The sequence below is a fragment of the Orycteropus afer genome, unplaced genomic scaffold (assembly GCF_000298275.1).
Source record: "Orycteropus afer afer isolate SDZICR_OR568_19922 unplaced genomic scaffold, OryAfe1.0 scaffold00171, whole genome shotgun sequence".
Taxonomy (NCBI): domain Eukaryota; kingdom Metazoa; phylum Chordata; class Mammalia; order Tubulidentata; family Orycteropodidae; genus Orycteropus; species Orycteropus afer.
This window is the reverse complement of record NW_006921758.1, coordinates 7,084,986-7,098,717: the sequence shown is the minus strand read 5'-3', so window position 1 is coordinate 7,098,717 and position 13,732 is coordinate 7,084,986. Positions and strand designations below refer to the sequence as shown.

At 34.2% G+C, this 13,732-nt stretch overlaps 1 protein-coding gene across 1 annotated transcript in view; it reads left to right on the top strand.

The window, feature by feature from the left end:
* Positions 1 to 12,908, top strand: part of AEBP2 (AE binding protein 2) — a 93,429-nt gene extending 80,521 nt beyond the window's left edge. Inside the window, exons 6-9 of the mRNA XM_007946791.2 lie at positions 7,185 to 7,252; positions 9,295 to 9,408; positions 12,264 to 12,290; positions 12,863 to 12,908. Coding sequence (XP_007944982.1) covers positions 7,185 to 7,252; positions 9,295 to 9,408; positions 12,264 to 12,290; positions 12,863 to 12,908 — 255 coding nt within the window. The remainder of the gene's footprint in view (positions 1 to 7,184; positions 7,253 to 9,294; positions 9,409 to 12,263; positions 12,291 to 12,862) is intronic.
* The last annotated feature ends 824 nt before the right edge of the window (positions 12,909 to 13,732 follow it).

Below are 13,732 nucleotides of genomic sequence, written 5' to 3'. Positions count from 1 at the left end.
GTGCTTACCTTTTTGTTTAGGGTGATCCATTGTTTAACTTAGGATTCCTTGAGATTGGATTGATGGCTAATTGTCATTTAAAATTAAACCAACAAAAAACATCCCAGGCAAAGAGCACAGCCTTAATGTAGTAAATTAGAGACTTTTACAGCACTTTCCTTAGCTGTATACCTTTAAAACTGTGTCAACTGAGATGGATGCTTGTTTGGCAATATAGCTAAACTACAGTATGGCTTAATTTAAAACTCTACTAAATTTAGTAATTTAGGGTATTTTCAATCCCTTAATTTTAAGTCTGTCTGTATAAAACATCTTCAGTTCTTTATTTTCTCTTTTTCTTTTTGTGGTTTCTTTTTGTGAATATATATGATTAAAAGTGAGTTTGAGAATGTTTGAAAAATGAAGAGTATATGAGGAGTAAAGAAATTTAGAAGGAAAAGTTCTGTACCATGATTTCATTGCCAAACAAATTGCCTTTAGTTTGTGGGGTAGTATGTTTGCTTGTATTTAGTCTTAAGCAATTCCCGCCCCCCCAAAAAAATTTTTGTGTTAAAATATATATATAGTGTGTGTGTCTGTGTGTGTATACCACAATATTGTGGTATTATTTTAAAATATATGTAAAAAAATGTTTGCCATTTAACCATTTTTAAGCGTACACTTCTTTGACATTCATTCATTCCATTCACCATGCTCGTGGAACCATTATCAGTGTCCCATTTCCAAAAGTTTTTGTCCCCCAAATAGAAACTCAGTTCTCCTTTAAGAGTAATTCCTCATCATTCCTAAGGGGCTGGTGGGTTTGAACTGCCACCTTTCTGGTTAGCAGATGAATGCCTTAGGCACTACGCCTCCAGTGCGCCAATAAACTTAAGCCTTTGTGTTTACTCATTTTAGCTGTTTCACATATATGGGATCATATAACAATTACCCTTTTCTGTCAGTGTAGTATCTTCACCAGTAATCCATATTGTAGCATGTATCCAAACTTCATTGTGGCTGAGTAATATTTCATTCTGTTAATGTACCAGAATTTGCTTTTATCCATTTGTTTCTTGATGGACACTTTGATTAATTTCACCTTTTGGCTGTTGTCAGTAATGCTGCAATGAAAATTACTTTTTGAGTCCCAGCTTTCAAATCTTTTGTGTATGTACCTAAATAGAATTGCTGAGTCATAGGTAATTTCACATTTAACTCAGGAATCACTGAACTGTTTTCTACTGTGGCTACATAATTCTGCATCCCCACTAACAGTGCATGCAGGTTCCAATTTCTTCACATCCTTGTTAATACTTGTTATTTTCTGTCTTTGATAACTGGTCATACTAGTGTGTGTGAAGTAGGGTCTTACTGTGGTTTTGATTTGAATATCCTTAATGTCTAATGACATTTTTACATGTTTTCATGTGTTTATTGGCCACTTGCATATCTTCTTTGGAGAATTGTCTGCTTAAGTCCTTTGCCTATTTTAAATTAGGTTGTTTGTCTTTTTGTTGTTCAGTTGGAGTTTTTTAAAAATTAACTCTGGATATTAAACTCATAGCAGATGTATGGTTATCATATATCTTCTCTCATTCTTTATGTTAAAGCTTTATTTTCTTGATAGACTTATTTTACTTTTAGTGTTTGATTTATGTAGAATTGTGCAGATTTTAAATGTACCTCTTGGATTTTTACATATACATATTTTTTCATATAACTCTACCATCTGATTTCTTATTAACATTTTTGCTTGTTTTCAGTATTTGTAAACCTAATTTCAAATGACTGTAATATTCCATTGCCTTTATTGTTTATGTTCTCCATTTATTGCAAATATTTTGAGTCAGTACTTTTTGTAGTCTCTGGATTTGCAGTATTTTCCACATTCTATGAGGGAATATAGACATATAAAGCAATGACAGTGTAGCATAATATGTTAATGTAGAGTAAGCATTGTTAATGTAGAGTAAGTACTTAGCATTGGGGGGCACACATAATAGGGATAATAAGGCCATTGGTGCAGTTGGTGGTAAAGGAAGTGGAGATGATAATGAGTGTGTTTTATAAAGGATATGTAATACTATCCAATGTAATTCATAGATATAATGAAATCCTCATCTACATTCCAACATCATTTTTTACCAAAATGGAAAAACTAATCCCCACCTTTATATGGAAAGGAAGGAGGCCTCAAGTAGCCAAAGCAATATTGAAAAAAAGAATAAAGCAGAATGTCTCACACTTTCTATCTCAAAACATGGGCAGTATAGGGGCAAAGAACATGAGCAGACTCTTCAACAAAGAGGACATATAGTCAGCCAACAAACACGTGAAAAGATGTTTGTGATCATTGTACATTAGAGAGATGCAAATCAAACTGGAGTGAGTTACCGTGTCACTCCTACAAAAATGGTGATCAAAACAGAAAATAACAAATGTTAGCTAGGTTATAGAGAGGTGGAAACTGGTATCCACTGCTTGTGGGATTGTAAAATGGTACAAGCACTATGGAAAATGATATGGCACTTCCTTAAAAAGCTAGAAATAGAGATAACTTATGACTCAACGATCCCACTCCTGCGTATGTACCCTAGAAATCTAACAGAAGTGACATGAGTAGACATATGCATGCATACCTGTGTGCATTGCATCGTTACTCACAATAGTGAAAAGATGAAAAAAAAACCTAAGTTGCCCTCAGCAGATGAATGGATAAACAAATTTTGGTACATACATAAAATGGAATTACCACACATCTATAAAGGATAATGATGAATTCTCACAACATTTTATAACATGGATAATTGAGGATATTTTGCTTAGTGAATTAAAGGGCAAATGCTATATGATCTCACTTTTCTGAAGAAGAAGAAGAAAAGAATAGGTATACATACAGAAATCAGCATTCATTGGTGGCTACCATTGACTCTCTCTAGATGGTGAAATTTGTTTTTGATGATAAGAAAGGCAATACCAAATGTGGGTGAAGTGTGTACAACTTGGCTAAGGTAAATGATGACATTAAGAAGTACATAGTGGTAAGGGCAGTTTTTGGTAAATGCTAATAACAAACTAAAACTCATTGCTGTTAAGTTGATTTCGATTCCTAGTGAGCCGTAGGACAGAGTATAACTTGCCCCATAGGGCTTCTAAAGCTTTAGATCTCTATGGAAACAGACTGCTACTGTCTCCTGTGGAGCAGACTGGTGGATTCACACTGCTGACCTTTTCAGTTAGCAGCTGAGTGCTTTATCACTACACTGTCAAAACTCCTTAATAATGCTATAACATAGGCAATTTTGCGGCAATAGCACTAATAACCAAAGAAAGTGTGTAAGCTTACATAAGTAGATAGATACGCACATATGTGTAGGAAAAGTGCTCTGGAGGTGCAGTAGTTAAGGCATTCATTCACCTGCTAACCAAAGAGTTGGCAGCTCGAACCCATTGGCCACTCCCTGGGAAAAGGATGAGGCAGTCTGTTTTCTTATCTTTCAGATTTACAGCCTTGGAAACCCTACAGGGTAGTTCTACTCTGTCCTGTAGGGGTCGGAATTGACTCAATGGCAGCAGGTTTTGGTTTATGTGTATAGGAAGGAATATGTGTGTGTATATATATGCATGCATATACAGGTGTATCTGTTGCTGTGTTGTTAGGTGCCATTGAGTCAGCTTTGACTCATAACAACCCTAGGCACAGAATGAAACACTGCCTGATCTGTGCCAGCTTCACAATCCCTGCTGTACTTGAGCCCACAATTGCAGCCACTGTGTCAAGCCATCTCGTTGAAGGCCTTCCATTTTTTCACTGATGCTCCGCTTTACCAAACATGATCTCCTTTTCCAGGGAGTGGTCCTTTCAGACAACATGACCAAAGCAGGTGAGACGAAGTCTGGCCATTCTCACTTCCAAGGAGCAATCCGGCTGCACTTCTTCCAGGACAGATTTGTTCGTTCTTCTGGCAGTCCATGGTACTTTCAGTATTCTTTGTCAGCACCACAACTCAAAAGCATCAACTCTCCTTCGGTCTTTCTTATTCATTGTCTAGCTTTCCCATGGATATGAAGCGATTGAAAAATACCATGGCTTTGGTTATGTGCACCTTAGTCTTCAAAGAGACATCTTTGTTCTTCACTTTAAAAAGGTCTTTTGCAGCAGATTTGCCCAGTACAATACATCATCTGGTGTCTTGACTGGTGTTTCCATTGGTATTGATTATGGAACTGAGTGACATGAAATCTTTGACAACTTCAGTCTTTTCTCTATTTATCATGATGCTGCTTATTGGTCTGGTTTAGAGTAAGGTGCCTCTGTAGGCATACACACACACACACACACACACACACACACACATATATATATATATATATATACACACACACACACATACATGTTTATGCTGAATATATTTTCATATATAAAACAAAGCACAGAGGGGGCACAGTTATGAGTACTTCCTAGACATAACTGAAGAATTTATGGGATTGATTTACTGGTTTGAAGGCTTAGGACCATAGTTTTGTGGGACAGCTTGGTCATTTGGCATAATGTAGTTCATAGAGTTTATGTTTTACAGCCTTAGTTTAGTGAATAGCACCCATCTTAGATACAACTCTTGGTCTCTACTTGTCTGGAGCAAAGAGAAAGAAGGAAACTGAAGACTCAAAAAAGAAACTAGTATACAGAAGTAATACCCACACAAACCATGTTCTCACCTATCCTGGGGCCAGAAGAACTAGATGGTGCCTGTTACTACTACCAACCATTCTGACTAGGGACACATTAGATGGTCCTGGATAGTTTGGTGAAGCAGAACTCAAATTCTTAAAAAAGGCCAGATTTATTGGACCTGTGGAGACTAGAGGAACCCATGAGACTTATCACACTGAGACACCATTTAACCTTTTAACTGAACCCACTCTGTGAAGTTACCTTTCAACTAAAGAACAGATTGGCTCATAAAATAAACAGTATAACCTGTGACTGTGGTACTTCTTTAAAAAAAAAGGTCATCTATATGAGACTACACAGTCAACATTTATTCTGAAGAAAGGCTGAGAAGCTCAGGGAGGGGGGCTGAGAAGCTAGATTAATGGAAATGGAAAAACCCAAAAGGAAAATGAGACTGTTGATACAGTGTGAAAAATATAATCAATGTCACTGAACAATATATATAGAAATTGTTAAATGAGAACCTAATTTGGTGTGTAAACTTTCACCAAAACATAGCAAAATATTACTTAAAAAAATTTAAAAGGCTATGTATGATAATGTATGAATGTAGGCAGATCCTGCACTTTCTAGGTAGAGACGTGATGGGGAGTGGGTGGAAAAATTATGGTATAATTATGAGTTGATTTAACAGAGACCTGTAGTTATTTTGGTTAATTACCTAAATCAAAGTGGAATAAAAAAATGAAGGATATATATATTAACAACAACAACAACAACATATATATTAAACAGTATAGCAGAATATATAAATGAGTTTCTCATTTATTTTATATAGGGCCAGAGTTTGCTTTGGAATATAGACATGCTAATTAAGGTTCCCAGTTCCATTTATTGAATAAACTACATTCATATGAAGCCCATGGAGCCTTGGTGGTGCACTAGTTAAATGCACATTTGCTAACCAAGAATCAGTGGTTCAAACCCACCATTTGCCCTGTAGGAGAAAGTCTAAGACTTTTGTAAACATTTACAGCCTTGGAAACCCTGTGAGGCAGTTCTACTTGGTCCTGTAGGGTTGTTATGTGTTGGAATTGACTCACCAGCAGTGGGTTTATATGGAGCCTTGGTGGTGGAGCCATTACGTGCTTGGCTGCTAATCAAAAGATTGGCAGTTCAAACCTACCCATCAGCTACACAGAAGAAAGAGCTAGTGATGTACTCCATAAAGATTACAGCATGGAAAACCCTGTAGAGCTGTTTACTCTGTCACATGGCATTACTATGAGTCAGAATCAACTTGACAGTACACAACAACGTAATATATAGATAGTTTGATGGCTTTCAGTTTCTTAAAATATTTAATTACATTCTTTTAATTGCAGTAAATATGTAAGTAGCAAAACATTTGCCATTTCAACAGTCTTTGCATGTACAGTTCAGTGACATTTTAAATATGTTCACCATATCCTTCAGTCATCACCTTTTTAAGCAGCTTGTATTTGTTTATGTGGAGCCAAAACTAGGAAACACTTGTCTCCTAACCAGTTGCTTGAATCTTTGAGATATTTTAGGCTTTTTCTCCTCAGTCTTTTACTGTAATCGACAGCATATCCTTTTTAATGGCTCCCCTTTATCAGGTCTTCAACTCCGTTTTCATAGATAAAATCTTTAATTATAGGAGGGTAGAATTTGTTTAGGTCCACTGCTTTATGCAGTGGATATTTGGTAACCATTTTTTTCTGTAAAACATTTAACAATCCCAGTACATAGAAAACCTGGATAGGCTTGCTTGATCTGGTGGGTTGGAGGTCACATAAGAAAGTTTCTTTTATATGTCTCACATTTTAGAAGACTGTCCTCCGTAAGTGGCTGAAAGAGTTCAAGGTGGGAAAATAAAAAATGAGGTTGAAGAGGCCAGATCATGAAGAATCTTGTCCATAATACTAAGAATAAATAATCTTATCCTCAGTGCTCAGTTGAGTCTTTGAAGAATTTTAGTCAGGGAAATGATTCTAAATTTGGGCTTTAATAATTTAGATCCTGAATAGAGAATGGCTTTTTGCACTAGGAGAATTTTAGAAGTTTGGAGGTGTGAACCTGGGTTTTGACAGGCTGGATGGAGGAAATACATTAAAGAGACTAGGTTTTGGTGATTGGATGTTTGCTTTCTTTTTGGGGAGCAAAAGTGTTCTAAGGTGTTCACTGAGCATCTTTGAACTTAAGAGATTTTCATGAATTCAAATTAATTTCATCACAGTAGAGTCCCAAAAGTTGACTTAATTAATATTATGCCAAATTCTGTTCTAGGTGGTATGATGCAGAGGTACAAATGATAATAGTGTATACTCCTTCCAGCAGCTTTCAGTTTTGTGGTAAGGACAGAAGTTTGAGTGCTGCAAAGCAGAGAATAGGATGTTGTGAATTTCTGGTCAGGATATGAAAAGTTTTAGATTATGATCAAAAGAGCTTTTTTAATGATACATTAAAAGGATGTTTAAAATTATTTTTTCCTTTTTATTACTAGGTAATAGCTAAGAGAAAAGAGGACTCTGGAAAGATAAAACTTCTGCTTCATTGGATGCCTGAAGACATGTAAGTATTTGAAATACTATGTAATTAATAGAGTAATCTCTTTTATTAAAATCTTACACACAAATGTTGTTTACCTTATTGAACTCAAATAAGAAGTGTTACTGAAATTAGACTGTACAACATTCTGAGGTTTTCAGGATTGAAGAGAGAAAACCTGTGAAAGCTCTTAGAGTACCTGGTTTAAGGCATAAGTTCCAGAACATTAGCTATTTTGTTGTTGTTAATAAAGGGTGTTGCTGCAATTTTTAATCATTTTAAAAATATGATCATTTTTAGGATTTTTAATGATCTATTAATATGCAAACAGCCTTAGTCATGCTTTTGTTTGAATCATTTATTAAAAGTTTATAAACCTTTTTAAACACATAAGGAGAGTATGTTATGGTAAATACCAGTTGTCCTGCAGCCATTACATTTTTCTTTGAACTTAGTACCCCCTTAGAACACTTCTGGCACAGATGATCCTTAAATCAAATACTCCATGTATAATATTCCTATTGTTAAGTTTTTTTAAAAAAATTTGGACAAATTTGCTTATCTAACCTATAAGAAGAATAGAAATTTGAATGAGATCTGCTTAATATATACTTAACTTTTTTTTTTTAAAAAATAAACGATATGTGTTTACTATATTTTCTTATCATTAAATATTTTAGTACAAAATCATTTTCCAAACTTTGTTCTAAGAAGATGTTAATGGGTTTTGGTGTTAGATATTTAATCTGTTTAACTTTTTTCATCCTCTGGTTTTGAACTTCCATTGTTGTGAACCCTCCTTATGTATGCACACACACGCACACATACACAAACACACATACCAGTCTAGACCAGTTTGGGGAAATGCTGCTCTAAAAATTGTGAAATGGCTGTATAAAACTTAGTTAACTAACTCCTTTTTGTTAACCATTAATTAAGGTTAACCATTTTCCCCTAGTCTACAAACTATATAAAATGTTAAGATTTTTGATAGAAATTACCTTTCTGCAAAGTATGCATCACTTAATTTATATTGCCACTTGCTGTGTTATATTGGGGAGTTTCAGTTTCCTTGACTTATTATCACCACTAGCTATTATCATTCTCTCAAAGTTTGTATTTCTTTGATTATAATACAAGTAAGGCAATTATTAAACTGTCGTTTCTTCTGTGAATTGATGTGTGTCCTTTTCTCTCCCTTTCCCTCTAATGAGTGTTCATCTGTTTCATACTGATTTATAAGAGCTTTTTTTTTTTTTATATTAAGGTTCTGAATGTAGTTCCTTTTAAAAGTATTTGTTAAAATATCTGTGAATCTAATATTTTTCAAATTGATTAGTTCAAATATCAGAATATTTTAATTTGAATTTTCCTGTAGGGTTAAAGCTCTTTGAATTCAGAATTTCAGTCACATACACATTTTAGTTTTCCAAGTGGAGTTTAGTATTGTAGGTTTTATATTCTTGTTTCTTGCTAAACAAATCTGCTGTCAGGTTTCCATCAAATCAAGCTTAAATAAGAATTTCTGTTAGTGAGCTAAAAGCCAGCTGGTATGTTCTGATACTGTTTCTAAGTTTGATAGGGTTTGCCAACCAAAAACTCCTTAATCTATTTCAGAATTCATGCCTAAAACTTAACCCTACAATTTCATAGCTGGGGTTCTACCTCCTACTGTTTAGGAAGGTTGCTGAGCTTCCTTGTTTTCTGAGAAGCTTGTTAACTTAGGTGGCCTGATCAAAATAACATAAAAGCCTGGCAAATAAGACATATGAATGGTAAATCTGTGAAATTGATGTTATTTTATTGATGTAAAAATTGAAAATTACATTATAATAGACTAATTTTATATGTTAAATAATTTTAATAGCAAGGGACGTTAATGCTGAATGCCTTAGTCTTTATTTTACAATGGGCACATTTGATAGCCCTCCTTCCATTCTTCATGAGTCAGCTTCAGTACATTGTTCACAATCTGTATTTTTAAGTCAACCCACTTGCTTTTAGTTACAATTATGCATTTGCTATTATTTTGGAGATGAAGAAATGACTTGTTTTTTAATTCATAGTCTGCCTGATGTATGGGTGAATGAAAGTGAACGACATCAATTAAAAACTAAAGTAGTTCATTTATCAAAGCTACCCAAAGATACTGCCTTGCTTTTGGATCCAAACATATACAGGTAATGTAATCTTGACTTGATGCTTACTTTAATTCCCTCTAAAATTTATATGTAAGATTGGCACTTATTCTTAAGTACTGAATTTCACTACCAAGCATGTCTTCTGTTCTGATGCTTTGGTATATAGAAATAACAGTATTAAGAGTTTCAAATGCTAACATTCCTAGACAGTATTTTCACAAAGCTTCTGTGCTAGTTTAACTCTAGATGTATCCCAAATAGTTAAAGTTATAACATACATAGTATTTTGAAAATAAGTGTACACACACATACACTCTCTCTCTCTCTTTTAAAAGTGTTAGATTTTTGTAGAACTGGGAACATATCACGTGTCCTAGATACTATAAATAATTGACTTTTTAAAAATTTATATTCTCTACAAACTTAAAGAGCATTTTAAATACTTTTGTGTTTATTTTTGAAAAGCAGTTCAGCGTGTTTGCATTTCTAATGATTCTGTGGTCTGACCTTTGTTTTAGTGCGCTGTGCTTATGGAGGTAGAGGGTAGGAAAGGAGAAGAGACTAACATATCTGAGTATGTACTGAGTCACTTTGTAAGGTGCTTTACATATGCTTCGTCCTCACAGCAACCCTATGAAGCAGGTGTGACTAACGCCCCAACTCTGTGTCAACAGATTGGAAAACTGAGGCGAGAGGTTAAATATCTTTCCCAAGGTTACACAGATAGAATGTGGGAGAACTCTGTATTACCGCATGAACCGTACTAGGGTGATTTAAAAAGTGGTGAAAATGCTTGAAACTTGGTTTTAAAAATCACTGTTAATGAACTTTACTATACATTTTGTGTACTTTAAAAAACATTTAAATTTAATATTTTACATAACAATAGGTTGGACAGGAATAAAACGACACAATAATTAAAAATCCACAAATACAACTTTTTAAAGAAGCTGTGGCCTTTGGCAAATTTTGTAGCAGTTATATACCTTGAAGATTCTGTGCATCTCCTGACTCATCTTTTCAATATTTGTCGGTGTAATGGGTTTCCTGTAATTTGAGCTGTCTTCTGAAATTCTAATCTAATGGTCCTTGCCATCTGGAAATACTGAGACTTAACTTTTCTTTATTCCCCAAGAAATTTTTTAAGCATCCTTTGGTGAAAAGCACTAAGTACAGTAAAACTTGTTTTTTATAAAATGAGATGGTTGTTGTTGTTATGTGCCAACGAGTTGGACCCGACTCATAGCGACCCCTCCTTGGGTTTCCAAGGCAGTATCACCACGGAAGTAGATTGCCCGCTCTTGCTTCCGAGGAGTGGCTAGTGGGTTTGAACCGCCAGCCTTCTGGTTAGCAGTCAAATGCCTTAGGCACTATGCTACCAGAGCTCCCTATAAAATGAGATAGATTATCAATAAATTAATTAGTATGGAGAATGGCAAAATTAAAGGAGAAGATTGAAGAAAACACACTACTAAAAATAGAGGAAAATTACAACTAATTTTTCTCTTTATTTGAAAAAAAAAAATCTTCTTTAATACAACTAATTTTTAGGGTTTATTTCTGTTTACTCTTTGGAGGAAGTAATCAAAATAATCAAAATTAGCATCCTAAAAGAGTAATAAGTTTTTAGAGTCCTACTCTGCTCTTAGAACTGGTTGAAAAGGTCTTTCAGGCAGAGTTGATAAAGGGGCATATGAATCTTACCAGATTAATGCTAACCTCTGTATTTCTGCCCCCACATTCTTACCCCTTTTTAAGTAGTCTGCTTTTTGCACAAAACTGGTTTATTATTATTGATGTTTCTGTGCTATGTAGGAAGAAACGTAGATATTTTATTGATAGTGGCTTAAAAATACCACTCAAGCTAAGAACTGGTGTCCCAAAGTGGATAGGAATCTTGTAACATAGTCTCAGTGTTTGATTCTACAATTCTTAATGATTTCAGTCTTGGGGAACTCAGGATATTCTTGAGGATTAGATGCTTCTTTGGATTTACTAACTGAACCAAAAATACTAAAACTGAATCTTCTCTCAATTGATGTAGAGTTAAAGAAGCCCTGCATCCACCCTGGTGTAGCATCTTGATTTCTGGATTTTGATTGGGATAACTTATAGAATTAAGTAAAAGGGAGGGAAAAAAACCCATAGTTATTTTAGCTTTTAGGACAAATAATGTTCTACATATAGGTACAGGGCAAGCCTTCCAGAAATATATTTCAAAACAAAACTAAAAAAACATATATAATGATATTTAAACATGAATTTTAACATTTGTTGTTGTTAATTGCCATTGAGTTGATTCTGATTCATGATGACCGTATGTGTTAGAGTAGAATTGCTCCATAGTTTGTTGGCTGTATTTTCAGTTACTGTGAGGTGGATTAGAATTGCCAAATTTTAGGTTAACAGTTGACCACAGACCATTTGTGCCACCTATATCCACTGCCATCATGTCAATTCTGAGAGTAGAACTGCCCCCTAGGGTTTCTAAGGCTGTAAATCTTAAATACAGATTACCTCATCTTTCTCCCTCAGAGTGGTTGGTGGGTTTGAACTGCTGACTTTTTGGTTAGCAACTTAATGCCGTAACTACTGTGCGACCAGAGCTCCTTTCTCTCACCTGTAGAGACCATTTAATAGACTAGTTGGTTAAAATGCATGTGTTAGATTCAACAGTCTGTCTTAGAGACACATTAGCAGGCTACCTAAAAAGAATTAAAAACAAAAACTGTAGAACTAAATTGAATCCATTATGTGAGAATATTTTGGAAATAAATTTTAATTGTAATAGAGATCATCGCTACATTGCCTACATCTTATAAAAATACTGTAATAACTCTTGAAGTATTTGATTCAGTTGAATAATAAAAGAAACCTTTTTTCTCTTTCTCTAGAACAATGCCGCAGAAGAGGTTGAAGAGGTAAAAAATAAATAAATACATAAAAAGCAAACAAGCGGGGACACCTGCAGTCTTAGTCACTGACAATGGGTTTAGGAAAAGTTGCACATTAGAGTCAAACCCCTTCCTTTTTAATTTTTATTTTTATTATTATTTTTTTTAATATCCGGTTTTTAGAATAATATTTATGCTTAGTGTAAACATTCTGTGAATGAAGTAGACTCTTCTGTGGAATATATTAATATATTACTGTATATCCACATTTTCATGGAATGGTACTGTGGGAGACTGAGCAAACACTCTTCTGGCAACTTAGCGGAACAGCTTCTTAAAGGCTTTGCATGCTTGCTGCTTTAAGCTGCTTTTTCTCCTCCCCTTTAGTGATTACAGTAGTTTATATTTGAAAGAAAAATGAAATTACAACATGTGCCCTTAAAAATACCAAAAACACTGCAAGGATACTTGTCTTGACAGTGTCTATTGATTTGAAGTCATATTAGGAAATACGTAGACAATGAAAATTATCAAAAGATAATTTACCTTTCAATTATGATAAATAGATGTGATTGGTTGCCATTTGTGTTCTTTTGCAGAACTCTGATAAGAAAAATGTTCAGTTTGTATTTAAGCAAACAGTGAACGACATTTGCAATCAACTAAAAATTCGTCTATCGAATTAGGGCTGAAAATTACTGTTAAGAGTGTTGCAGTATGTCTGGTGGCTCCCTTTTCAGGACTAGGGTTTTCTCACGGAGTAAAGTATGTTAATATTTACCTATAAAACTAATCTGTTAACGGTTTTTGAAAAACCTCTATTTCAACTGATTTGAATAATCCTCATATTCATTTTAACCTATATAAGACTCTATTTTTTTTTTCTGAGGAAAGCATTTGGTTTTTAAGTTTTTTCTTAATGTAAGAAAAATTGTATTTTTTTTAAAGTATCTTCAAACGGAATTTTTTATGCACCAAAGTTGGTTTTGAAAATGAAAATAAAATCACTTTCTTGCTTGGTAAGCAAGAAGCCATATGGATTTTTTTTAACTTACAGAAATGGAAATATGTGTAACTTGTTAGTATTGTATCAAACAAATGTTGCATAGAGATAATAGACCATTGCTTGTAAATAATTAAGCAGATTTGTAATATATTTTTATATTATGAAATGTACTGTAGATGTTTTTCTAGAGGCATGAAAAATGTATATATTATGGTAGAAATAATATTGAAGGATATTGTAATTCACTAGTGCTGCCAGAGGAATTGTTAATAAAGCACCTTCTTTAACAATAAATGTCTTTTGCAGACTTAAGGGACTATGTACTACTGTTAATATCTATAAGAACAAAACATATTGAACATCCTTCCAGAAAGTCTTTGAGGGAGGACTTGTACTCATAATAGAATTATGGCACTCATTTCTGACAGTGACCGTGAAAATAAATTATTTCCTTACTGTTGGA